At 46.3% G+C, this 27,381-nt stretch overlaps 1 protein-coding gene across 3 annotated transcripts in view; it reads left to right on the forward strand.

The window, feature by feature from the left end:
* The window catches only part of LOC135237138 (histone deacetylase 7-like), a 55,903-nt gene that overhangs the window by 18,628 nt on the left and 9,894 nt on the right, over positions 1–27,381 (forward strand). For all 3 annotated transcript variants that reach the window (XM_064303922.1, XM_064303923.1, XM_064303924.1), the window contains 19 exons: positions 4,462–4,664; positions 4,768–4,855; positions 9,271–9,391; positions 9,971–10,074; positions 11,339–11,461; positions 11,667–11,776; positions 13,160–13,261; positions 14,631–14,802; positions 17,370–17,569; positions 17,993–18,193; positions 18,752–18,944; positions 19,495–19,628; positions 19,747–19,867; positions 20,392–20,441; positions 22,856–22,963; positions 23,631–23,686; positions 24,522–24,609; positions 24,708–24,827; positions 26,066–26,163. In XM_064303922.1, coding sequence (XP_064159992.1) covers positions 4,462–4,664; positions 4,768–4,855; positions 9,271–9,391; positions 9,971–10,074; positions 11,339–11,461; positions 11,667–11,776; positions 13,160–13,261; positions 14,631–14,802; positions 17,370–17,569; positions 17,993–18,193; positions 18,752–18,944; positions 19,495–19,628; positions 19,747–19,867; positions 20,392–20,441; positions 22,856–22,963; positions 23,631–23,686; positions 24,522–24,609; positions 24,708–24,827; positions 26,066–26,163 — 2,392 coding nt within the window. The remainder of the gene's footprint in view (positions 1–4,461; positions 4,665–4,767; positions 4,856–9,270; positions 9,392–9,970; positions 10,075–11,338; positions 11,462–11,666; positions 11,777–13,159; positions 13,262–14,630; positions 14,803–17,369; positions 17,570–17,992; positions 18,194–18,751; positions 18,945–19,494; positions 19,629–19,746; positions 19,868–20,391; positions 20,442–22,855; positions 22,964–23,630; positions 23,687–24,521; positions 24,610–24,707; positions 24,828–26,065; positions 26,164–27,381) is intronic.

The raw sequence follows: 27,381 nt of genomic DNA on the forward strand, positions 1-27,381 counted from the left end.
AATTGCAGTCAATAGCATTAGATTGAGAGGACTGATAACCCAAAAAAAAAACAGAAATAAGAAAGAAAATGAGGATGTTGCCACCTTAAAGTTAGCCGTTAAGGTAGTTACCCGCCGCCTTCTAAAACTGAGATGGGAGGGGGGAGGGCAGAGGGAGAGGGAACGATGTACTGTCTCGTCTATTTTTAAAGTCTTTTAGGAACTCTTATCGCAGCGACTGTGCCCAAGCCAGGAAACCGTACAACGGAGAGAGAGTCATTGTCGTAGCGATCTCAAGCTGGGGGGGGACTTGAATGAAAAACGCAATTAAAGGTCCCCCACACAGGTTCTCTCCACACACCGCTAAACCTGAGAGGGCTTCACAAAAAGCCGGTGTGATATTGGAGTTGAATGTCTCTCCAGCAGTGAGGTTTAAAATTGTGAATTTTAAAAGAAACCCTCTGAGTCCTGAGGAAAATGGTAAAGGATGTGCTAAGGCCATAATCTGGCTAATATCAAGCGTAGCATGACTGGGTTAAAAAAAATATATAACATTTTTTTTAACAGACCCCAGAAGTTCTCAGATAACACAATTCTGACTCAAGAATTAAGGTGTTTTCATTTTTTAATTATTTTGTTTTTGCCTGTCTTAAATTGATCCTGGGTCTGAATCTACATTCTGCTGAAAAGGGATGTTTGAATTGAAGGTTAAAGGACTAATCTTGGGACAGCATTAATTGTCATGGATATCAAGCTGTAGTCTACTGAGCAGTTTTTATGAGCCCTTGAATTTGGGAAAATTGCTATATTTGAATTGGCAGCATAGCCAAATGCGGGATTTCTGATTATTGATTATGACCAAATTGTGGAAGTTCTTAAATATATTCCCACTTAAAAGGCACTGAAATTCCACAAAATAAACCCGGAGAAGAAGCCCTTCCAAAAAATGTTCGGTTTGGACTTGGGCACTGAGACCAGCAGACTCTGGCTGCCCGGGTGGGACAGGTTGAGCTGACTTTGTCATATTCAAGAACGGACCTGCTCTTCAGGACTAAATGTGAAAATATAAAAGATATGCCCTAATTACCCTGAAGAGGGAACGTGTGTCTTTGGCAGCCAAGTATGGTTCCACTTGGCATTATGTGAGGGATTGTGAATAACACATAAGCGTATATACCCTTTGTAGTACATGGCTACTGTGACATGCTCTGTACTCTGTAGGTGTAGAACAGTGTCTTTATTTATGTTATTAGGGAAATGTATGTGTTTATATGTTCCTGGTAATTAGTTTATTATTATAGCATAGGCTTTGCCAATGTACAATAAGTGGTATTGTCATGCTAGCAAGGTGAACTCAGCTGAGCTGAGAGAGAGAGAGAGAGCTCCTGTTTTTGGAGGTATGTACTGTGTGTCAAGTAACTGCACTGGTCTAACCTGTCGAAGAAATTGGGAAACCAAATTGGGTGAACCAGGGTGGTCAGATTACTTCCTGACTTCTGACATTCTGGTTTTTCCAAAGCTACTGTCATCCTCCTGCATGCTGTTTTAATCACTACCCACACATACAGGGAACAAACATATTACAGACTTCCATCTCTACGCTTGTTACATGGACACACACATACGTACATGCACACGTGTGCATAAATACACGCGCACACACACAGAAGGACACCCGTGCATGTATGCACACGCACGCGCACACACACACACACGCGCGCACACACACTCATGACCTGCTCTTAGTCATTGCATCTTGAGTGGATTGAAAAGTATAGGCTTGGACATCAAAGCATTCTGGAAAAAACCTGGTATTTCGTAAGCTCTCCTGACAGACGCGTGAATCATTTTGTGTGGGAATCGCTTGATGCGGTCGCGTGGAGAAAAGGGACTGCGAGTGGAAAAGAATGCAGATATCTGATGATGAGTTTCCTGTTTTGAATTACAGCCTTCGTCCCGGAACAGCTGACTTCCATAACTGTCAGAGTTCACGTACATGTTGACATGTGCTGAAGGATTTCAAACACAAGACAGGCCTTTTTCTTTGCCCTTTTCTTCCCCGGCCGTACGTAGACTATGAAAGGAGCTCTGTTCTCTTCTTCATGTGATGCATTTCGTTCCAGACGTTATTTTCAACGCTCAGCGTTCAGAAATGGACGACTGAACTGACCCTTATCCAATCAGAATGCCCTGATTGCAATAGTAACAGGAAGTGAATTAACAGTTATTTCTCATACTGCGGACCTTGATTTATTTAATGGTTCAATTCCTTGAATTCTGATGATATTTTAGTCAATAAATTAACATTCCAGTCATTTTAATGAATTTAAATTTGCTTGATCTTCTTGTAAAAATAAACTATCTGTGCATACAGTAATATAAAAAATTAGGCAACAAATTTCCATGTATGAAAAGTTGTGAAATGTTGTTTCAAACTTAAATAAACCCTTCCTACAACTTGTGTGCTTTAAAAAAAACCCAGCAAAATGGGTTTGTTTCTTTCAGGCCGTTGCTTAATTTATCTGTTCTCGTAAACTCACAGTTGTGACTGTCATGCGTCTGACCCTAACGCCCTGTTTACTACGCTGTTTCTTTTCCCATTCCATTCTTTCATAAATCCTTCTCTTTTCTCTCCTGTCTTTTTTTTACTGCTGGCAATTTGGACAGCGGCCAACTCTCTTCAGGCACGGTGGCATGAATGAAATTTTATTGTTAAACCAGTGCAGGCCTTTGTCTTTCTCACACACACACACACACACACACACACACACACACACACACACGCACACACACACACGCTCACACACACACCACACACACACACGCTCACACACACACACACACACGCTCACACACACACACACACACACACACATGCTCACACACACACACACACACACACACACACACACACACACACACACACACACACACGCTCACGCACACACACTCACACACTGAATGTTGCCTCACAGAAATGAGGGTGGTTTAATCTCTGATTTGTCTGGTGTAAGACACGGTTTACATGTTTGTCAGTGCCTGCAGTCCCCAGAGAGCCCGTGTTCTCTCACAGGTTTGCCTTTTTAACTCATTTTCACCCAGCTCTATGCCATTAGATTGTCTTTTCATGTTTGTGTAATTGTGTTTGTTGTGTCAGCATTGTAGTTTTGTTTTTCACACGTTAAACATTTGTGTGCATTATGTTTGTTTGATATTTGTGTTTCTCGTGTTTGTGTAATATCTGTGTTATGTGTGTGGTTGCTGGTAGTTGTTTTTCTCTTATTTGTTTAATATCTGTGTTTCTGTTCGTAGTTGTGTTTCTCACATTTGCGTAATATATGTGTTTGTTATGTTTAGTTTAGTAGTTATGTTTCTCAAGTTTGTATAATATCTGTGTTTGTTATGTTTGTGGTAGTAGTTATGTTTATCATGTTTGTGTAATATCTGTGTTTGTTTTGTTTGTGGTAGTAGTTATGTTTATCATGTTTGTGTAATATCCGTGTTTGTTGTGTTTGTGTAGTACTTGCGGTTCCTGTGCTTGTGCTGGGAAGCGCATTTGCTCCAGCTTGGTCTGCTGCCCGCCCTTAGCATAAAACCAGCTTTTCCCATTGAGTCACCAAGGCTATGCAAATTCTGTCAAGCAGGGACACGGCTGACGGAGAAAGGATGAAAGCACACTGAATAGGAAAGAAGGGAGAGGAGGGAGAGGGCGAGAAAGAGAGGCACCAAGCTGTGCGAGCGTGGAGAGAGAGAAGGAGGGAAAGAGAGCGGGCAGTCAGAGAGGGGGCCGGACCCAGGGGCCATAATGGCTGCGCCGGATTCATTTCCACACTTTGATGGCCGCAGATGTTTGGCCCTTCGTGCGATGAGGCTAGCGGGCTTGCCGTCCCTAGCGCCTTTGCCAAACGCGCTCTTTCGCTGGCCTCCCCGGTGCTGCGTGAATGACTTTCCCAAAGAAAAGAAAAAAACACGCTTTTCGATTATGCTTTCCTGAATTTAAACAGCTTTCAAAAGGTCATGTGAGGACACTTTGCGTGTATACTAGGAATGCTGTTTGCTGTGCGCTTTTCACATGGTACCTGCACAGTCTTTAAGAAGCGAAGACACATCTTTTTTTCACCGCCAGTGTTACATCTTGCTTACTGTTGACACGTGAGGCGCTATAATCATGATGACTATATTGTTTAACTCTCCACCCCAGAAGTGTTTTGTAGAGTGTGTGGTGCAGTGGGGGTGCAGTTTTCATGGCTAATGAGGAGGGCTATGAGCCAAATTTACCATGATGAGGGGGGGTTTTCTGATGTTTCTTTCTGATGACTTGCAACCATGTTTGATGTTGTTGTGTGTTTTCATGGGTGTACCTTTTTATTGTTTATTGGAAGTCATAAGTTCCACTCTCACTGTCTCTCTCTATCTCACTCTCTCTCCCCCTCTCTATCTCTCTTACTGTCCCTCTCTCCCTTCCCCTCTCACCCCGTGCAGCGGATGATCGGGTCGCCAGGTCAGGTTTGTCTTGGTTGCGCGAGGCGTCGGCCCCCATGGACCTGCGCGTGAGCCAGCGTTTGGTGCGTCCGGGCGCGGACACGGCCATGCTCCTCCCCCAGCACCACCCGCTCCACCTGGGCGCGTTCTCCCCCCCGCCCTGCTCCCCGTACTCCCAGCAGCAGCAGCAGCACCACATTCGGGTAACCGCCCGCGCCTCCTAAGTGCAAAAACCGGCCCGGTCCGCCGCGCGGCGCCGCGGAGCCGTACGCAGCGAGCTCACATCGTCTTACTCTCCCGTTGCAGTTCAGCATGGAGCAGAGGAGGCGCGAAGAGGCCAAGGAGAAGCAGCAGGAGCTGCAGCAGCTCTGGCACAAGGACAAGAGCCAACAGAGTGAGTCATAGCGCTCTCTGGTGCTCAGGAGGTCTTATGTCAAATAACTGTCCAACTACACCAGCTCTCCAGAAAGAGAGCCTTCGACTCGAGCACACTTACCAGTCAACCGCTTATTCAGCCATCGCATAGACATCTGCTGGTCTTTCAGTTTGTCAGTTTGAACTTAGGCTTGAAATAATTGTGTGACTGCTAAATGTTCTCCTGCCACAATATCTGAAAAATAATATTTTACTGCAACGCCATTACATAAGACAATCATCAAAATGCACAAATGCATCCTTAGAAATGTACCAGCATTCAGTGCAAGTGCATCATCATTATGTTAGTTTTTCATTATAGATCAGCCAGACATTTCCTGGGTCTGCCAATGTGTGAAGTGTAAAAGGCCCGAAGCAGAAGTGTCAATGAGGGCATTTGAGCTAAATTTAGAGTACCTCGCATGACATTTTACCTTTAAGTAAGTAAAGCTTAATCTTCATAGAACTGTTCTCGCTGTCCCTCGATCATGCGATAAGTCGGCTGTGACAGGATAGGTAGCTCTACTCAGCACAAAGCCTGATATCACACTCCTGGGAACTGAGCCTTTTTCGAAAAATACTTCTGAGCAAACGTTCACCGACCGCACTGCGTACGCCTCAGTCGACTCGCGCTGAAGTATTTTCCTCTTCAGTTCAGGGGGATTCCCAGCAGTAACAGTCATTAGTTATGTGGACGACTCCTGGGAAGTTCAAAATGACATCAAGCCCAAGCGCAAACAATGAAGTGACACGGAAAATACCCAAAATGTTATTTTTAGTTTCCGTTTCCTTTTCCTGTCGGTCCTCGCGGCCATCTGGAATCCTCTCCCTTGGCCCTTTTGTGTGAGTGCACAGCAGGCTTTTTGCTATTCCGTTTTTTAAGCAACAAGAGGTTGTGATAACGTGAACGTTTTCACCAGGAAATTAAAGGCCGTTTTTGTGTGATGCTTTACAGCCCTCACCGTGTACCCAACAACGTCTCTGTCTCTGGAACCCTGCATTGATGATGGGTGTGACCACTATAGTTTATCACCGTAGTGACTTTCTGGAAGATTCCACAATGTTGTGAAGGGGAACTTGATTCCCTGATTCAATCATATTATATTTTATTAATCCCTCCACTGAATCCACTGTTGTAAGGTTAAAAATCAATCTAAGTTCAGGCAGGACAGCTCACCTATTTAGATTAAGTACATTAATGAATATGCAATGTAATTATTTTGGTTTGGTGCTGACTGGATCTGCTTTGGGTACTTCCGTGCACACACCAACATGCACTAACCTTTCAAACAGGGAGCATGATAGATCTCCCCTACAAAACAGGAGAAATAACAACCCCGTTTCAGTACCTAGAAAAGGGTCCAAACAACAGGTGGAAGCTGGGGTTGATGGAGGGTGAGCGCAATTCTGTGAGCAGCAGCAAGTGAGCATGCAAAAGCACTGGAGAGGTCTGAATGTTAGTGATGTATGCGTGTGTTTGGTTGAGTATGAAAACATGTGGTGTGTATGTGATTGGTTGAGTGTGAGAAAAAGTCATTGCTGAGGCTGCAGCAGGAGTTTCCTAACCAGACTCGCTTAGCGCATTCCACTTCGCACAGCAACTGCTTTCCAGAACTTGTGGGATGAGGTGACCAACATGTTCCATGCTATGAGGAACTTGGAATTGTGAATCTATGTCGCTTTTGGAATTTTTTGGCTCTCGAGAACAGGTTGGAATTTTTATTGGCTATATTTGGACAGACCACTTTACTTTACCATCCAAAATCGTTTTTGGGGTGAAGTTCCCCTTTAAGTAGCTATCGTGATTCTACTGCACCATAGGTGTTTTCAATGTATAATGCCCACAATATACTCTTTTGTGTCCCTGGATAGCAGTTTTGACCTTCCTCCTCATTCATGCAAGGACGACTCTTTGACTGTCATGTAAGAGAATGATTAATTTCATTAGTATTTATAAAGATGGGGAATTTACATGTGTTTGAATGGTGATGAATGTGCCATTTCCTTTTTTAAACTTTGTACCACAGCGATAACAGAAAAAGGGTTCTCTGCTGTCCCTGCTGGCTTATTTCACAGACCTGTCAGCACAGTCTGCATATTCAGTACCACACCCAGCGGTTGAAGCGGGGCAATTTTGCAAATGGCATCCATGCAAATGCTGTCCTGAATAATTCTGGTGCTTCCCGTCAGCAGTGGGGGGGTTAGGATGATTCCAGGGGCCCCGACTGATAGGGGACATCAAAGAATATTGAAGCATGGGGTTTGCTGGGGTGGTGGTGCCCAATGGGAGGTCTTTTCACGGGGCCCAAATTCCTTGGCAGTGCCCCTGGGCCTGAGAGGAGTCAAGACCCAAGTCAGCTCCACACAGCAGATCACTGTTAATCTTATACCACATGTGAAGAACAGTATCGCTCCTATGACACAATGAAGAACACTGCTGCTGCTATACCTCACCACAGAGCACAGTTCCTGCTGTAATATACTGAGGAACTCTGTATCTCTGTGGTCCCACTCCACAGATCTCTATCTGTTCTTTACCAAACTACACAACAGGGTCTCTCTCTTCAGATTGTCTCCATTTTAATCATTAATCTGTGTTTCCATGGATTGAGAATTTAACACATTCACTGTTGTGTATCTGTCCTACTGCACTGGGTGCTGGGCCAGCGCTGCGTGGACTTCGAGTTTTTGATTCTCTTCATACTCACAGGTCCCCTTGCGTGCCCCTGGTTATAAAAGCGGCCCAAATCCGTTCTCGAAATACTCAAATTCCACACAGCAGGAAGCTTAATATCGTTGAGCGAGTTTTCCACTCAGTCCTTAATCCAGGAACATTACGAGGCTCAGTGGAGCTGTGTGTTGAGGCTGCTGCGTTGAGGTGTGTTTTGCGGAGCGCTGTGTGTTTGAGAATGCTGTGTTCAGGCTCTGCTGAGGGCATGCTTACCCCATCTTCTGCAACACTGGCACTTTGATGCCTGGCACCTACAGACTATTAGCCGCAGGTAGCCTCCGGCTTTCTTTAAGGGTCTTAGTGTTGTAGTTTGCTGAAACGTAGAGTGCCTGTTGTTGCTGTGTTTTTTTTCCAGCACAGCGTGAGTCAGCAGTCTATTACTGAATATTTCTCAGGACTGAAACGCAACTTCAAAAGGGATTTTCCGTTCAGATCCGGTGTCCTTGTGCCATTCAGTCTTGTGCCTTTTTCTAAACCTATTCATGAATTACATTCTGCATCAGTCGATGAATTTTCACAAGGGAAAGCCAAAAAGACGACAGAGCCAAAAGCCTTAGCCCGTTGGTGCTTGAAGTCAGATGTAAAAAGCTCAGCTTGCCGGTCAGTTTGCGCATCCACTTTCGGGCCTTGGAAGTGTCAGCATCAGTCTAAACCCTCAAAACCCTGTCATTCAATAATTCCTTAGTGCTAATGTCGCTGAAGTCCGACCATGCCCTACCTTACCTTTACCTTGACTGGCCCAGTTAGGACCAAGGGGGTTAGACAAGCCGAAAACACAGGCATGAGATACCAAAGATGCAATTAAAGTGCCGTCAGTGTTGCCAACTATTTTCTATGGAAAGTAGCTAACGCCTCCTCTAAAATCACTAGAAGTCGCTAGATGACGTCATACGTTAATTTGCATATGTATGACGTCACCACGTAATCATTTTCATATAAAAAAATGTATGTTAAGCCACGCATGGCGATAGGCATAGTGTAGGTTTTGTGTCTGCCTGCCCTCCAATGACGTTGGCCGAGCTGCGTAGTATCTGTTTGATCTGTAGAACATGTACTTCCGTGTAATTACAGCGGCTGATTCTACATAGGTCAATCATTACTTTTATAAACGTGGGCAACGCTAGAGCACTAGGAAAGGCAGACGTGATGTCATTCACAAATCGGCGAAAGGTGATTTTTGCTGTTGCTCGACAACGAGAATGGAGGTTGCCAAAGTTGCGAGAAGTCACCAAATTTGTTGCTAGTCACTAGATAAGATTTTTAGTCGCTAGGGAATGTCAAAAAGTCGCTAAATCTAGCGAAAAAGTTGCTAAATTGGCAATACTGGCTGTGCACTGCAAAAAAGTTTCTATTACTTATTTTCTAAACAAAATAAGTGCCAATCAGGTGAGTTTTTCTCATTTCAAGATTTGCCAATGGGTAAGACAATTTCACATGTAAAGCAAAGACTAATTTAAAATAAGCTACTATTTTGTGCTTAAGAGAAATATTTGAATTTTAAGTCTCAGTACAAGATTAAATGAGTTGTTAAGACTTTTTTTGCAGTGTGGGAAGCGAGAAGCACTTGCACGCTGGAGCTCACCCAGCATTGGTGCAGCTGTGGAGTGCAGCTGTTGTGGACAACGTGTCACTGGCTCTTACTAGATAACTGTGTTGATTGGCAGGTGCCGTGGCCAGTTCGGTGGTGAAACAGAGGCTCCAGGAAGTCATTCGGAACAGGCAGACCCAAGCTGCCATGGAGAAGTCCCACACCAAACCCGCCAACGGTCCGCCCAGGGGATACCGGTGAGATGAGCTGGCACCACCATGTCATCAGAGCAGTTCTTCTCTGAGTTCCCCTTCACTTAAAAAAATCGAATCAATCTGACCTGAGAACATTGTGTTCTGTAATGACTGTCTCGCTTGTGTTTAAAAAAGAAAAGTGAGCTAAATTTGGATGTGCGGTTTGACAAAAACAGAGTGTAAACCTAAAGTGTATCTGGGGATAGTCGCCTGTCTATCTGTGGTTGACTCATAACTACCTCCGGAGCAGACCTGGGTCAAATACTTTTCTACGCTTTACTGATCTTGCCTGGTGTGTTGGAACCAATGAAATACTCCCACAAAGTGCAAACCCCGCCTTCTGGTCATATTGGAAGGCTGAATTACACCAGGCAAGATCAATAGAACACAGAAAAGTGTCTGAATCCAAAGCAAATGCGTATTTGACCCAGGTCTGCTCCGGAGTAACCTCATCTAACCCACATGTTCAGCACCTACTGTAGTGCATATGGTGCTGCTTGGCAGTCTTCAGTTTTGGCAAACCGTAGCCCACCCGCCATGGAAACATACAGATTGACAACCTGGGGGGCGGGGTCTTGACAGAGAGCTGGCTCCAGTCCCTGATGTTCCACCCTCGTCCCTTATGACCAGCCCAACTGAACAGCTCCCCAGCGATTCGCCTGGGGACCACCCCCTGCGACGGACAGGTGAGCCACACCCACCACGGGCCTGTCATCACTCATCAGTACTCTGCAGCGGTGGAGCCAGTCTGGGATCCCTCAAGGGAAAACTGATTAACCAAAAGAAGTCAAATCTGTGGGTCAACTGAGCTTAAACATGATGGCGGGGACCAGGGTTGCAGTGACGTCCATTTAAAGTCAGTTCAAGAAACGGACTGAAATACCTCGGCCTTGGCGTGAATGTGTCGAACCTAGCCGGTCTTTTGAAATAGTTTCTGACAAAAAACACGCGAGACGACTGAGCCGTAGCCTTGGGGCTACCTGCCTCTTCCTGTTTTCTCTTGTCAAACACGGGGTGGAGATCTAGCAGTGCGCTTTGTTCCCTTCGAGGCCCGGTACCCTGCGTGAAGCCGTTTTTTGTGAAGCGCACCTGATCTGTTATGATTCAAGCAGGAGAGAATCCCGTTACTTGTGAACGCGGCTGGAACGGGGCCATCGCCCTTTGTTAGCGGCTTGAAAGCAGAGCGGTGGAGAAGTCCAGGTGTTCGTCGCGACCTGCTTCTCCCTCCAGGTATCCGCAGAGAGAAAAAAAAACAAACGGTGCTCGTATAACACGCGCGGCCTTAAAATGTAGCTAGCGCGACCTGCGTCGATCTGGAACATTCCTGGCGTTTAGGAAGGTGCTCATTATCGTCTCATCTTTAAGTGTTATTGTTTGCCGTTGTGACTTCGGCTGGCTCGCGGCCGCCGCTACACTCCCTCTTCTTTGAACTCGGGTTCCGTTTGTGTTCGAAACGCTAGACAATAGAATCCTGATGAATGCGGCTTTTGTTCACGGGAGATTGACTATTTTATCAATCATTTTCATGGATGGATTTCCAAAACAAACATCCATTGTGTAGGATGTGCCAGTGGGGTGAGTCATTTTTCCCTGTCCCACGTTAAGCGTGTGAATTTAAAGTGATTTATTTTCAACCTGAGCCCTTTTGTCGCTGAGATGTAGCTATATCCTCCAGTCTAGCCGCTTTTGTGTGTGTGCGTGCGTGTGTGGGTGTGTGTGTGTGTGTGTGTGTGTGTGTGGGTGTGGGGGTGCTTTGTGTGAGTTTATGAGTGTATGCATGTGAGTGTAAATGTGTGTGTTCGAAAACATTTATGTGCATGTGTGCGTGTGTGTGTGTGTGTGTGTGTGTGTGTTTGTGTGTGTGTGTGTGTGTGTGTGTATACATGTGCAGAATAGAGCCTGGAGAGGTGTGTTTGGGGTGCCAGACTCACACAGCTGTCTTGTACACAGCCTCGGAGCCCAATCTGAAGGTGAAGACCAAGCTGAAGAAGCACTTGCACACCAGGAAGAACCCGCTCACCCGCAAAGAGAGCGCCCCGCCCACCGTCCGGCACAGAGCCCCCGATACCATGGGTACGGCCCCGCCCCTCCCGGCCCCGCCCCACCCCTGGCTCTCTCTCTCTCTTCATGTTCTTATCCTGCCGTACTTCCCAAGTGTCACAAGTATGCAGGGGAATAATTATACTGTCATATGAAGCCCAGTTTGTGCGTATGCCTGTGTGCAGATATCAATTATGTGGTTGAAGTTTGGTATTTATTCTCAACTCATGTTTGACAGACTCCTCCCCCAGCAGCAGTAGCACGCCGGTGTCCGGATGCAGTTCCCCTAACGACAGCCTGGCCACGGAAAATGGAGTGCTGCCCCCTGCTGGTGGGCTGTCTCCGGAGGTGAGTGAGCCATGCGCCGCTTTTGTCCGCTACGGATAAAAGATAGCACTGCTTCAGCGGGAACTTATGTGAAAAGGAAGAATGAACGTGAAGCGACCCAAAACGTGCACAACGCATTAGCGCATGAGGAGCATGGGACAGCCCATCTACCGTGTCCTTTGTCTCCTGACTGAATCTTGCAGTGCGTGATGCTGTGCTGTGTGTGTGTGTGTGTGTGTGTGCTTTGTACGTGTGCACGATTATGGAATAATGACATGCACACACACACACACACACACACACACACACTCCCTCTCGTTCACTGGGCCCAGAGTGGAGGGGCCGACTGGGCGAACAGATAAAAGCGCTGTGCGTCTCTGTCCCTTCACGCCTGGCGTCTGTTTTTCAGTCGTTTTTGGGGCCAGCGGGTTCGTTTGAAGGGCCTGTTCCCGCGGGCCTGGGAGCCCGAGCTCTGCTAAGCCGTGTTTGTGGCCCGGCGTAATACAATGTTTTAAGCAGCAGCATTTGAGAAGCGCGGGCTGACAGCTGTGGGCCGTGGCCGAGACACCCTATCTCCTTTTTAATTAAACCTGTCGGTCTCTGCTCCTCTGCACACGTCTCCTCTCATCAATTCATTCAGTCCAGCGGGGTCGGGAATTACTGCTCTAGAACACGCATGTGCAGCACAACACACGCGCTCATGCACGCACACACACACACACCTTACATATACCCCTACACACATACATCCAGACTCACACACACACACGCACATACACACAGTACATATACACCTACACACATACACATGCACTCACGCAAGCACACACGCACAGTACATATACACCTACATACATCCACACACACACACTAACACGCACACACACAGTACATATACACCTACACTCACATGCCCTCACACACGCATAGTACATATGCACCTACACACAGACACACACGCACATCCACATACACACAAAGATGCATACTCAGTACATATAGACCTACTCACACACACACTCACACGTGCACACACATAATACATACTGTATACACCTACACCCATACAGACATACATCCACAGACACACAAACACGCATACACATTATATATACACCTACACACACACACATACAAACACACAAACACTGTACATATACACCCACACATATTCAGGCACACACGCACGTATGTACACACACGCACACATCACACACATACGTACACATGCACGTACACACACACACACAGTGTCTGTTTCATCAGAACAGGCAAAAGAGGACATTGTGTATTCGTAAGCTCTCAATCCCATTAAGTGGCCACACTGCTGCTGTCTCTGCACATGATGTATGGCAGACAGTCACATTCCAGACAGGATATGATGTCATGGGTGTCCCTCTGCAGGCCCACCGCATGCTGATTCAGGATGGCACAGTGGCCCACTTCTCCATCCAGAACCCTGCAGCGCTTCCCACCATCACCCGCGGGCTGCCTGCCAATGCAAAGGTAAAGCGTTGAGCCATTTTGTTTATAGCACATATTCTGTGTGTTTCACACTGTAAGAGGAAGTGCATGTGACTAACCGCTGCTCTGTGACTGCAGCCACATCATTCGTGTTCTCCTGTGAGCGCTGCATTTCACACCCTCTCTCTCTCTCTCTCTCTGTCTCTCTCACGCTCTATCTCTCTCTCTCTCTCTCTCCCTCTGTCTCTCTCACGCTCTACCTCTATCACTGTCTCATCTATCAGTCTGTTTCAGTGCCATTATAGATATGCATAAAGTGCATTCCTGTTGCCAAGACAGACCAAATTCAGGTCAAGAATGTCCAAATCTCTCTCTCTCTCTCTCTCTCTCTCTCTCAGTCTTCTTCAGTGGCATGACAGATATGCATAAAGTACACTCTTGTTGCCAAGATAGACCAAATTCAGGTCATGAATGTCAAAAGGCATGTTGTCAAATCCTCTATTTGTAACTCCCATTTTAGAAAATATGATATGAAATAAATGCCAGTAGGTCTGGCCTAGTGCGTATAACAGCTGTGCACAAAACTAATTTGTAAACACCCTTGCTGTTCATAAAATACAATAGCTAATGTATGCTAGCTTGTGTGTCGAACTAGGAATGCGTAGCTGTAGTAGATACAGCCCATTCCATAACCTACTTAACAGCTTCTTCCTGTTTATAACTAGCATGCTCCTGGACTGATTATGAAAATAATATAAATGAAATAGGCGCATTCAAGTGATTATAACACACATAATTAAAACACAATAAGTGCACCGTGTCAGAGTTTTTATCTCTCCTGCTCGAGCGCAGCTTTAGCCTCGCAATCCCAGCATGCAACAGCGTGCCTCCACAGCGCTAAACAGATTAGCCCCGCTTGCTTTTAGATCATTCGGCAGACATTTTCTTTAAAAAAAAAAAAAAAAAAAGATCTAAACTATGCATTTAATGAAAGTTGACAATAGAGATAGAGGTGGTGGTGGTGGGGAGAACTAGGAAACATCAAAATCCAATTTTTTTATGGGTACAGGTGACACACAGTGGAGTGAAGCTATTTTAAAGGGGTCCTGAAGCTGTTTCAAACCAAATTCTGTCCTTAATTATTTAACCAACCCAATCATTTACATGCAGGCTGCTGTGTAACTGTATCCTTGGGGAAAAAGGATCAGTATGGTCCAAAATTTAGTTTTAGTAAAAATGAGGCCCAATCACTGGTCGGAACAAAAAGCTGCACACACACAGACCCTCCAGGAGTAATGTCGTAGAGTTATTCTTTAGAACCCGGCCCTTCTTTAGGATGAGGCGCGGGTTCTGTGCCCGCTCAACCGCGCTCGGATTGTTACCGTTGACGGTGGGGTTTGTCCGTTGCCAGGCCGACGCGGACCTGGGCGCCGTGAAGGCGGGCAGGATGGTGCTGCTGCCGGGGGGCTCTCAGGTGTACCTGCCCCTGGGCCTGGAGGAGAGGAGCTCGGCCGCGTACCCCCAGCTGCAGCCCCTGCTGGTCCTCGAGCCCTCCGGCCTGGTGCACACGCAGCTGCTCACCGGTGAGCCCCGCCCACTACACGCAGCGTCCAATCACGCTTTCCGCTGATGGTGACGCTACTGTGGTCAGCACTCTGCACTCCACCCACGCACAATGTCTGTACAAATGCAATCACACATGCATACTCACATACATACATACATACACACACTCACACTCACACAAACTACTACAGTATATAGAGCATACATTTATATGCCACAGTATACATAAAAATGCCTTAATGCACATACATGCTCTACAGTGTACACAGAGAACACACACAGTGCACACACAAACTGATTCATCCTTAAAGTTATCCAGCTCCATACAAAAATGCTTTCCTGTAATATTTCTTTACTAAATGCGGAAAAGCCCTAAATTAATGGTCTAAAAACAAGGCTAGTAAATGCTGTGATTCACATACACTTTATCCTCCTTTAAAAAAACGAGCCGTATTCTTTTATGAATCACTAACCACACAGTATGGGACTCACAGAAATCACATGATTCCACATTTCTCCATCAAAGCAGTTTAGGATTGCCTTTGCGGCTGTCGAACTGTAGAAACTGCAGAATCATTTTTGGCTCATAAAGCCTCAAGGTAATTTTGGGAACCGTTATTAGATCCAGTAATCACAAGCTACCTTCTTTCTCAGCACTCAGGTTTATAGGACTATAGGACGCACCTTAAATATTCATGTTTAAAAAAAAATACACATTTAAAGCTTGTGTTTGCATCTGACTTTTACTTCGCAGTTGCAGAGTGCTTCAGTTTGGAATATTGCATTTTAGAAATGAATTAAAATAGTGTGGTTGCATTTCACCATTGCTAACTTACTTATGCTTTCCTTGTTTAAATACCTGGCTGGATGTGAAGATGACGCATCAAAAATGAAAAAAAAAAGTAAAAAAAGTTGCTTCCTTTATTCTATTGCATTTAAGCTTTGCAGTCAAAGCTCTGTGTCGCTATATGTAGGTTGCAGTCTTGTTTTTGGTCAATTTTGTTATGGCCTACACAGCACTTATTTGGCCACAGTGCTGGTCCAGGGTCACAACTGGGATTTTCAATCATGCCATGCAGGTCTTTTGGGTGCAAAGGCTCAGCCACCAGATTAAGTGTTTTCCGCGTTTGAACAACCAAATACCAAACCTCCTGTGAGCTAAACAATCTAGGGGAATTGTTGAAAGATTAGATCTAATCTAAATTACGTACATAAGCAGGCAAAATTACCTCTGCTCTGTTCCAGGATTAATTGAGCTATTTGGTCTTCAGAAAAGCCAAGCATAAATTATGTGCCACAGCTAAGAAACAGGTCACGGTTCATGTTAAACAGGGATAACAAATTACTTGTGCGTAATTACATTTGTGTTTTGGCATTTGAAGTGGGCTTCTCTATCAAGTCAGCAGGTTTAAAAGAAAAATGACTTTCGAGCAAAGTTAATCTCTGTCAAAGAGCAAGAGAGAGGTCCAGGCTGTAAATCTGCACTGACACATACAAACCACAGAGGAAGGGTTCAGTGAATTACACACAGTGAACCATGCTGCCACCTTGTGGCTGAAGTCTTTGCTATTACCACACTATGATGGTTCTTGTTCTTAGTTTTTTTTATTTTATTATTTTTTTCAGCATCTAATGGCCAGTTGATTTCACGATACAATGCTATTTATTTTGTTGGTACATTCCAAACACGGACTGAAATCTCCATTTGGATGAAGAAACAGACCTCGTCATTGTGAATGCGCTAATACTCGTCAAGGCTTCGGCCAAAACATCATGAGCTATTACACCAGCCCGCCGTGCCACGCACGGAGAAAATGAAATGTAGAATAAGTAGCCGCACATACGCGTATCCACCTCCTGATCTCCATTTCATTGTATTGATTTGGGACATAAAAACAAACAAAGTTCACGAAATGCAGACGAATTCTAGGAATTTAACACTTTCCCTAACTCGCTAACGGTTTTCGCACACGCGGCTTTGCCCTGGATCGCTACGGAACGTCGTCCTTGCGGGGTCATGTGTGATTCAGTCGGGAGTCGGCATTCTGAAAAAGGTGCTCCGTAAATTTGCCAGCTGAAGGCCTAGTGAAATTTATGGAAATGTTTGCAGATTAATGGATCAAGCTCTTAAAACTCTTACAACTGTTTCTCTAACACACCCATCCAGCTATGTTGTTTCTTACCGCTGCAAAAAATAATAAAGTAAACGGAGCAAGCGCACTTAAATAAATGACGCATTAACGATGCTAGCCGGCTTGTCTGGCCAGTACACCAAAGAAAAGCAAACGTTGTCGGGACACTCTTGGTTATGCTCTTGGCCTACTTTCTTTCATCGTTGGCTGTTTTGGAGTACTTGACAGCCTTTGCTTTGCTCTGACCGCAATTACCGGCCCCATCATGTGTGACTGTTGTCAGCCCTTTGAAATAACGGACGGCCGTCGGTCGTGTGAATGAGAAAATCCGCCAGCGCGGCCGGGGAAAGTGACACAGCAATGTTCCGTGCTGAAAGGGAGTTCAGTAACACTCTCTCACTCTCTTTGTGTCTGTGAGCGAGTGCTGTAACGCTGCTCTGGTTCTGACCCAGTTCCAGGGCTGGGGCCGGTGCCGGTCCATTTTAACCCCCAGCTGGAGCGCCTGGCGCCGTCGGGCCCGCACAAGCCCCTGGGCCGGACGCGCTCGGAGCCGCTGCCCCAGAACCCGGGAGCTCTGAGCCAGCACGTGTACCAGCAGCAGGTCAGCAGCCAGTTCCTGGAGCGGCTCAAACTGCAGGCTCACCTGGGCAAGGTAAAGCTGCAGCTTAGGCTGTGTTTGTAACACCTGTGCTACAGTACGGCTGTGTTTTCTACAGCCGTACCACAACCACTGCCGTGGTGTTTACTACACCCATACCTCTCCTGCTTACACTGTGATTTGCCGTTACACTGGACCCATTTACACAAGTCTGTGTTGTCTATGTTTTGTCGAAGTACATTGGTCTGTGCTGTTGAAAGCTCAGCTGTTTTGTACTGCACCCATTTACACTGGTTAAAACTGCCTCCATGCTGGTCTATAATGAACCCACACTGGTTTGTAGTGCGCTCAGTTAGGGGTCTGTATTGCATCCACGCTTGTGCATAATGACCCTATTCTGGGTGTATTGCATCCACACTGGTCAAAACTGCATGCAGTCACAGTTTTATACACCGCCCCTGTCTGTGTGCTGCGCAGCTGATGCCGAAGTCCAGCGAGAAGCCCCGCCTCAGACAGATCCCCTCAGAGGACATGGACTCGGAGGAGGCGGGGCCAGTGCTTGGTCTCACCAATCAGAGCAGAAGCGTGGCTGAGCCGCTGCATGAAGTGGAGTGTGTTCCAGCAATGGAGCGCCAGGCGGACCACGTGCACATGCAGCGCACACTCACGCTTAATCAGGCAAGAGATAAACACTCTGTTTTTCCTATAACTGCTGTTCTGACTCCTACCACATGGGGGCAGGGTATCATTTTCTGACCCGAACATTTGAACTGGGAAGAGGGAGAGTTACAGAGCTATAATTCTACATAATTATTATGTTACATTATTACTCGTTGGCTGTTACTTTGACTTCAAGTAAGCTCAAAAATAGCAGAGATCTAATTCACTTTAGGTTACAAATGCAAAAAATAGAATGTTTATGACAATAACATGATTACTGTGCATCAGAATAGCTAGAAATGAGCAACTTTGAGAAACTGCCAAAGTGGTTGCTAAGTAAAGAAATTCACTCACCAGTGAAAAAGTGATTCTAACAGTACTGTTCTGTTGTGTATTTTCAACACTGGGTATTTTAGGAGACTTGCCTTACCTCTGCAGCTCCAGCAGGGGGCACTAAAATGCCATGTTTACTGAAAAACTGAAAAACTCAGGATCTTTTGCACCAAAACCTCTCACCGCTTGTCCCTCACTCTTACCCTCTCCATCTCTGCTCCATCCTGTCCTCTCCGCCCACAGTCGTTGCCGTGGGACGTACAGATGCAGCAGCTACGCAGGCACGGTCCTCACGTGGAGAAGATGGCTGTTCCCATAATGCACCGCTCCCTGTCTCGCACCCAGTCCTCGCCCGCGTCCACCTCCCTCACGCTTCCAGAGAATCCTCACCCCCTCCCCGCCGCCGAGATCTCCTGCAAACCCCGCTTCACCACGGGTATGCGGCCATGGGACCCCATGGGATCTAGGGAATAGGGGGGAGATGTGAAGGGATTGGGGACTAGGCAGGGTGCTACGCTAATATTTTTTCCAAGGAGCAACTTTAGGAGCGCTCTAATTCACCCCAATTAGTAGATGTGTTCCTAAATTGTTTTCCTAGTTAGGACACATCAATTTTCTAGAGCAAATTCTCCTAAAATGGGAGCACTGTAGAGGTAGGGGGTACATGTACATGGTAGGGGATAGAGATATATGGAGCTAGGTGTTAGGGGGAGGGACTAGGGTGTATTGAGTAGGGGGCAGGGATAGTGGGTTAGGAGTTGGAGCTAGTGGGCTTGTGGAAATGGATTTAGTAAGAGCCAGTGGGGTTGTAGATAGGGGGAATGTCATGGTTTATCATATCTCACCATAAGCTCATAATCTCTTACTAAATCTACAGTGACTCTTTGAGATGATGGTAAATTGCTGTAGCCTCAGGAGAGGCTGAAAAATTGTAATATTTTGTTGTCTGTGTATGTGTTTGTGTGTGTGTGTGTGTGTATTTTCAGGCCTTGTTTATGACTCTCACATGCTAAAGCACCAGTGCACCTGCAGGGACAACAGCAACCACCCGGAGCACGCCGGCAGGATCCAGAGCATCTGGTCGCGGCTTCAGGAACGAGGCCTGAGGACTCACTGTGAGGTGGGTGACCTCCAACACACCGAACCACCACCCTCCCCCAGCCTCATTTAAAGATACCCTTCTAAAACTGCGGCGGATGACAACACCTCTAACCCCTCCCCCCCTCTCCGCTCCTCAGCGAATCCCAGGCCGGAAGGCCACCCAGGAGGAGCTGCAGTCGGTGCACTCGGAGCGCCACGCCCTGCTCTTCGGGACCAACCCCTTCATCCGGCTGAAGCTCAACAGCCGCAAGCTGGACGGTACGCGGGCGCGCGCACGCCTCAGTCAAACACGCATGTGAAATACGCCGTCTCTTGGAATGCTGGTGAAATGTGAACACGTGCAGTCCCGTGAAAGAAGGAGTTTGTCCTGGATATTGGTGAAAATAGATTTTTTTCATTATTTTTTACAGTTATTAATTTTACTGGTGAATTTGACTAATTTCCCTGATATGTAAATAGGTAAAATATCTGTGCTACACATTACTTTCAGTAGGAATCCACCCTCTCACACCGACACAGCACACGCTGTACGGCGCAGGATAATATTACATCTGTGCGTTTACACAGTCCTCTCCTGCTGTGAGAGACTTCATTATCTCAGCGGTGTGTTCCTTTACACTGCCTCACACAGTGAAGGATGAGGCTACTCATGAACAATCGGTCACCTGCTGCACCCTCTGTCTTTCTCTCGCTCTCTCTCTCTCCCTCTCTCTTTCTCTCTGTCTCTCTATGATTCCCTCTCTCTCTCTCCCTCTCGCTCTCTCTCTCTCCCTCTCTCACAGGACTGCTGGCCCAGAGGCTCTTTGTGATGCTGCCTTGTGGAGGAGTCGGAGTGAGTGTGCACACAGACACGCACATGCACACACACACACACACACACACACACACGCATACACACCATACCGCACACATGCAGCACATGTGTTATATACTGTACACACATACGTTCCACATATGTGCGCAACTCAGCTACAATAGCATACTTCAAACAGCTCCTTATTTTAACCCTTAACCTTGGCCTTGGAAAATCCATGTATTATTTGTATTCTCATAAATGCTCGTTGTTATATTTTGTTGTTCTCTGAACTAAACAGAAATTTTACGTTTTACTAAACCTACCAGATATCTAGCCAACGTGCGTTACGATATTGGATGCGTGTTGTGCCTGCTCAAGATCTTCTGTAGACGCATCACAACTTTGCAACGTTCTGATTTATGTGAAGTAACAGGTTACACTTCAGGGGTAACCTAGAAACCAATCATTTAACTGCAGCAATCAAATGGTTATAGCCTGGAAACAGGCTTTTTAGCTCTGCGAACGAAACTTCTAAGTCAGGAAACCAGCAGGTTGTCCCCAGTATTTTCATGTCAATAACGTGAGGATGGTGTGATTTTATTTGCACGGAAGCGGAGGTTGTCGTTATTGTCCGTGCTGTCCAGTGTTTCCCCAGTATTGGCTGAGAGAGGGCAGCTGATTGGTCAGGAGGGGCTTTGTGGGCACAGTAAAACGGCAGTGTGTGTGTGAAGACAGGAAAGGGCGCTGAAAGGTAATCCGTTTGGGGAGACGGAGGGCTGCGATTGGGCCGGAGGGCGTGGAGGCGGGGCTCGGTTCGGGCCCGGTTTCTGGGCAAGGTCCCGTCAAGTGAGCCAGACTGATTGAAACAACATGCCAGCGATCGCAATGGAAGGCATTCCTCTGATTTCATTGCTCCGCTGTACCGAGACTGCCAGGAGCGGGAGCTCTTTAACCAAAAGGAGAACCTTTGTGCAGATGCACATCCTGCCCCCTCATGTTTCATGTCTATTAATAGCCATGATCCACTACCTCTGTGTATAGCATAGTAAAACTGCATTAACAAACATTAAGTACATGTACAGCTGAAACCAAAATTCCATGCGTATTTTTGAAAATTGGGCATTGTGAGGGAAGTCCTGATTGGCTGGAGGAAAAAACTGTGAGCAAGCAGGCAGCGTGGTGTTAAAGAGCCCAATGGAGTTCATTTTACAGTGCAGAGTTTCCAAAATGCACTGCAAATGTTTATAGTGGACCAAAAAACTAACAAAAAATGCTAGAAAATAAAAACTGTACCTACAGTAACAAAAGAAAAAAAAAATACAGCGATGTGCAGAATTTGACTGTGCCTCTCTGAGGCCCAAAGTTTACCTTCAGAACGTCTCCGTTGCCAGTGCAGTCTAGACTAACCCGAGGAGCTCCTGGATTCGTGAAGCGCGGATTCGTACGCACGACGGATATTTAAAGATGGGTGGGAGGGCGAGCGGTTTGGCTCGCTCGGGGGAGTTTTTCTGAGTTTTGTTTGCGGAAGCGCGCGCGCGGCGCTGCGTCTGACGGCAGGTTGAAGCGATCGCTCTGGGAGAGGTGAAAAAGCACCGGCGGACCGAGAGAGCCAGGCCCTCCCAGGAGAGGGGAGATTTGGCTCCGCGGTCGCGCTTTTGTTTTTTTTGTTTTGGAGGCGGTGAGCTCGGTGCGGTAAAGGGAGAGTACCGGTGGTTTGGCTCGGGGAATTTCCGATTTCGTTCACCAGTTTCGTTTGTGACCCAGGGAGGGAGAAACGCTGGCGCTTTTGAAAGCACTGCACCGAGATACCGAGAGTGGGGGATTTCTACCTTGCTGGAGCTCCTGCGCTCTTTCGTTCGAGTATTATTTGTTTGGTGTAAATATTTGCCTGGCGACCTCTTCCGCTGAAGACCTCCCAGGTTCAGTTGAAACGCTGCGATTGTTGAATGAACCTAACAACGGCAACGTTGCCAAGCAACAAAAAAGCTTTTGGATTATGCCCTTGGTGCTAAATTGCATGCGGGGCAACACGATTAATTTCAACATACCTGATTAGGAATCTATGTGAGCATTCGTTAGTCGTGAATATGCAAATAATTATATGCTTTTACTTCATTCCACTAGCATTCCAAAAGATTACATGATTTTTTTCTGTGCTTCAGAGAAGGGCATTTTGAAACCACATCTAACACGGATTTTTAACATTCCCTAAACCACCAGTGGCAAGTTACCCACCAGCTTAAGAGCCACAAAGCACAGCTCTACCCTGGCTGCCAGGACAGATTTGTCAGTTCGCCAAACATGTATGCATACACACACACACGGACACACACACACGCACACGCACGTACATTTCTTTCATTATTATTGTTTATTATTGTGGTAAAGTATTTCTGCTGTGCGTGTGTTGCACGCCGCGCTCTGATTGGCTGCGCGTGTCCGGTCGGCAGGTGGACAGCGACACCGTGTGGAACGACGTGCACACGCCCACGGCCTCGCTCGTGGCGGCCGGCAGCGTGACGGAGCTGGCCTTCCGGGTGGCCCTGGGGGAGCTGAAGGTGAGGCTCGGGGGCCTGCTGGCCGCCATTGCGGCTCTACGCGTTTCGTGAACATCGCTCCCTTCTCAGCTGGCTCCCCATGTAGACACACACTTTTCAGGCTCCTGACTCCACTGCTCTGCGGGGCTGACCAGATCGACGCTCTGACGTGGGAGAAGTCCAAGCCCAAATTCTGTTCTTTGCTAATAAACTAACGGCCCCGCTCGAACAGTTACTACTTCTGACCGATTATGATCTCATTTAGGAGGGGCTGCAATTGGAGTTGTCGGTTTAAGTCAACTTAAACTTAACACACAAACCACTGAAGGAAAATATTCTCGCGAACTCCCCTCTCCCAACGCTCTGCCGAGAGAGCGTCAGGGGTCGAGGCCGCTCTACATCTGACTGAATCGGAGCCGAAATGAAAGGCCCAGCACTTCAGTTTGGGAAGGTTTTGGGAGCTCATCAGCCTAAGAGGATGTCTTCTGAGACTTCCATTCCATTTCACCTTGATGTTGACTACAGAACTTGGCTTTTTCAGTTTCATCACAATAGCAGCAGTATTCTTGGTGACTGCTCACAGCGAATAGCTGAGGATGTCTCGAGTCTTCTCAGGTACGGTAAGAAAGGATTATTATTTGATTGACGGAGAGTGATGAACTATCCTTTTCCCTCTATTTTTCCCTAGAATGGGTTTGCAGTAGTGAGACCTCCTGGGCACCATGCAGCCCACTCTACTCCCATGTAAGTAGCGTGTGTGTGTGTGTGTGTGTGTGTCTGAAAGATTTGTGTATGTGTGTTTATGTGTGAGTGCATGTATGCTGGTGTGTGTGAGAGAGAGAGAGAGAGTGCCTGGGTGTAAGTGTGTGTGCACCAGTCGATATTTGCGTGCGTGTGCATGTGTGTGTGTGTGTGTGTGTCTGTGTGTGCGCGCGTGTGCGTGTACTTATATGACTGACTGTTTGCACATTTGTGTGTGTGTGTGAGATCTGTTGGCATGTGTCGACTGCAGTGTCAGCATTGCCTGTCAGTGGCCTCATATTTATGGAGTAAGACTGTCTGGGCTGATGGTGGCTGAGGTCAGAGATATGATTTATGTCTCCCATCTGTAGCTTTCATCGCTCTGCATGTTTCATTCTCAATAAGATAATTGTTTATCTCTCCTTAGACTTATTAACTTTTTGTTTTTGACTTTTCTGAAGCCTGCTTATTCTCATGCACATTCTCTCTCTCTCTCTCTTCCCCTCACTCACTCAGTTCAGTTTAGTTCTGCTTACTTTATGAAAGTGACTGAGAGAATCGTGCAACCAGCTTTAACAAATGGGGCACATGGCCAAAGCCAGGCTCTGCTGAAGCCCTTGTTCAGCAGGCAGCAGCAGAAGCAGGCCATGTTCATAGAGAAGCCATTTTGTTTGTCCTGAATTTTGTTTGTTGTGAAATGTGTGGGTCGTAGAGTGTTCTGGCATTGGGCAGTCTGATGTAAATGTTCAGTACTGTTTGACTCAACCACCCTCTCTCTCTCTCTCTCTCTCTCTCTCTGTCTGTTGCTCTCTCTTTCACACACTCTCTCTCTCTCCAGGGGTTTCTGTTACTTTAACTCAGTGGCTATTGCAGCCAAGCAGCTCCAGCAAAGGTTGAACCTCAGTAAGATTCTCATCGTTGACTGGGTAAGAAAACAACGCAAAATAAAAATTCTCAAAGATGAGATTAAGTTTTTCAAGTTGTATGATTGTGAGAGCGCATTACATTCTTTCCTTGCTTCTAGGATGTTCACCATGGTAACGGTACCCAGGATGTCTTTTACACTGACCCCAGTGTACTTTACATATCCCTGCATCGCTATGACGATGGAAACTTCTTCCCTGGCAGTGGAGCACCAACTGATGTGAGCTCCCTAACAGTGCAGTCTGTAGTCTGTTATTGTGCATTATAACTCACTCTACACAACACTGTACTCTGTTATTGTGCATTATAACTCACTCTACACAACACTGTGTGCTGTTATTGTGTATTATAACACACAATGCACAACACTGTGTGCTCTGTTATTGTGCATTATAACACACAATACACAACACAGTGTGCTCTGTTATTGTGCATTATAACACACAATACACAACACTGTGTGCTCTTTGTTATTGTTCATTATATCTACATGACACAATGGGAAAGATCCACTAAGGAAAACTGCCAAAACTGCTTTACTACTGGTTTCAGTCTTTTGCCACTGAAAAAGACATATACCTCAAAAAATAGTTATGACCCAAAAATATGTGTCACTATATTCCTGGTAGTGCATTTGCATGCTCTTTCCTCCCACTGTGGGTCATTATGCTTTATAATGCCACACAACAATGTTAAAGCACATTATAACTGTGCATTATAACCCCCTCCATGCATCTCTGTATGCTGTTATTGTACATTGCAATTCCCTCAGCATAACAGTGTGCACTTTCTCATGGCTATTGAACTTCCATTATTGAAATATCCATGTCCTCCTTCTTCGCCGGATGTGATGATTGTGAGCTGCGGCAGACATTTTGTTTTTGCGAACAATCGAAATGAGTTCTCGTGCTTGTAATGCAAGTGATGTAACTTCACCAACAGAGCATGTGCTACCGCTAAAACTTCTGATTCCACCCGTATGTCTCAAGGCATTACAGCTGAATTAAGGGGGGGGGAGGGGGGGGTGTGGGCGGTCAGGAGGTGGATGGGAGGAAGGTGCTGGCAGAAAATGCTGTTTCTCATGTGTTTTGTGTTTGGCCGCGTGCATCCTGCACACTCCAGGCTATCTCTAACCTGTACCCCCCGGTTCGCTTGCGTTCTCTCTCAGAAGGTCCCTACGGTAGGGCTGTATTGTGTTACTCGGCACCCCATTGAGTGGACTGTGGCAGGGGAGAGCGGTTGGGGGTGTAAACGCTCGAGGCTACTTTGATGTGGAGGGATGTTTGGTTTATGAACGGTCAACTGGATATGCCAGGGGCCCATTGGTTAGGCTCTGTTTTGTAATTTAGCATTATTTTGCAGCTTAAGAATGTTCAAATTCTCCAGTAAAAATGAATGTGATTTGTTGTTCGGTCAAAATGTGCTGAAAGTGTGTGTGTGTGTGTGTGTGTGTTTCAGGTGGGATCAGGGGAAGGTGAGGGCTTCAACATCAATGTGGCTTGGACAGGTGGCCTGGACCCTCCCATGGGTGATGCGGAGTACCTGGCAGCATTTAGGTAAGAAGTCTAACATAACTTACATCCCGTACCTCAATTATCATGCAAACACCTCATGCAAACATACAGGCTCATGGTCTATATTAGCCACCGTCAACCACTTTTGGTCAGGTCATGCCACATTTATTTTCTAAAGGCCTTGAAAAGGTTTCCTGTATCCCGAAGGATAAAAAGGTACCAGATTTCATTCAACGTTAAGACTGCAGGTCTCAGAAACGTCAGCAGATTTTGTTTTTTTTTGTTTGCAGTTACCACTGCCGTTGTTCTTTGACTGCAGAAACACGGTTGCAAAGTACAGTTTTCTTCAATTACACAGTTTCTTTGATCAACATAGTAACTGTAACCTTACTCTGCAGAAACGTGTGATTTAAAGAGCACTTAATCCCCAGAGGGAGGGCTTGAGGGACGCTGTTTAAACCAAATTATAGTACACAAACTCATTCTAATTTCAGGCATGTCTGTTTTGTGAATGACAGGCTTTGTCCGTCCTGCGGCGTATCTTGTGTTGCACATTCTGAACTCCTGTGTGTCCTTCGTGCGGTCCCTCGGACTGGTTTCCCCTAGATCTCTCTCTTCCTCTGCGGATTAATTTCTTTCGCGGAAATATTTTGAGGCGGAATTAATTTTAGCGTTGCGGCCGGGCCGTTGGCTCCCCGCCGAGTCATTATCCGACGCGTGAGGTCTTTAGGAAGAGCGCGGTGGGTGGGCCCCTCCTCACAGAGAGGAACTGAAAGCTAAGTGACACGCTGCGAAGGTCCGTACGCCGAAGTACCGTCCCTCATGAGGCTAACTGCTGCAGTGCACTCGGGCTTCGGCCCCAGATACTACATATCATTACATTACATTACATTCATTTGGCAGACGCTTTTATCCAAAGCGACGTACAAGAAGTGCATTTTCATGATCGTAGACAACTGCTGAACACGGGTTCAGTAAGGTACAATTACTTATTTTGTACAGCTATTTCTAGCTGAGAACAATGAACACTATCCTGGTCTAACATCTGCAAAGCCAAACTAGGCAGAAGATTAAGCTAGAGTATTAGGACAAATACAATTTACCAAGAAGTGCAGGGATGGGCAACATGTAACAAGGAAAAAGGGTATTTTTTATTTTTTTTATGTATATAAATATATATATATATATATATATACACAGCATGGTGGTGGTTATTCTAGGTATAGTCTGAAGAGATGAGTCACTGATATCAGTGTCCTT

This window comes from Anguilla rostrata, chromosome 13, assembly GCF_018555375.3.
Source record: "Anguilla rostrata isolate EN2019 chromosome 13, ASM1855537v3, whole genome shotgun sequence".
NCBI lineage: Eukaryota > Metazoa > Chordata > Actinopteri > Anguilliformes > Anguillidae > Anguilla > Anguilla rostrata.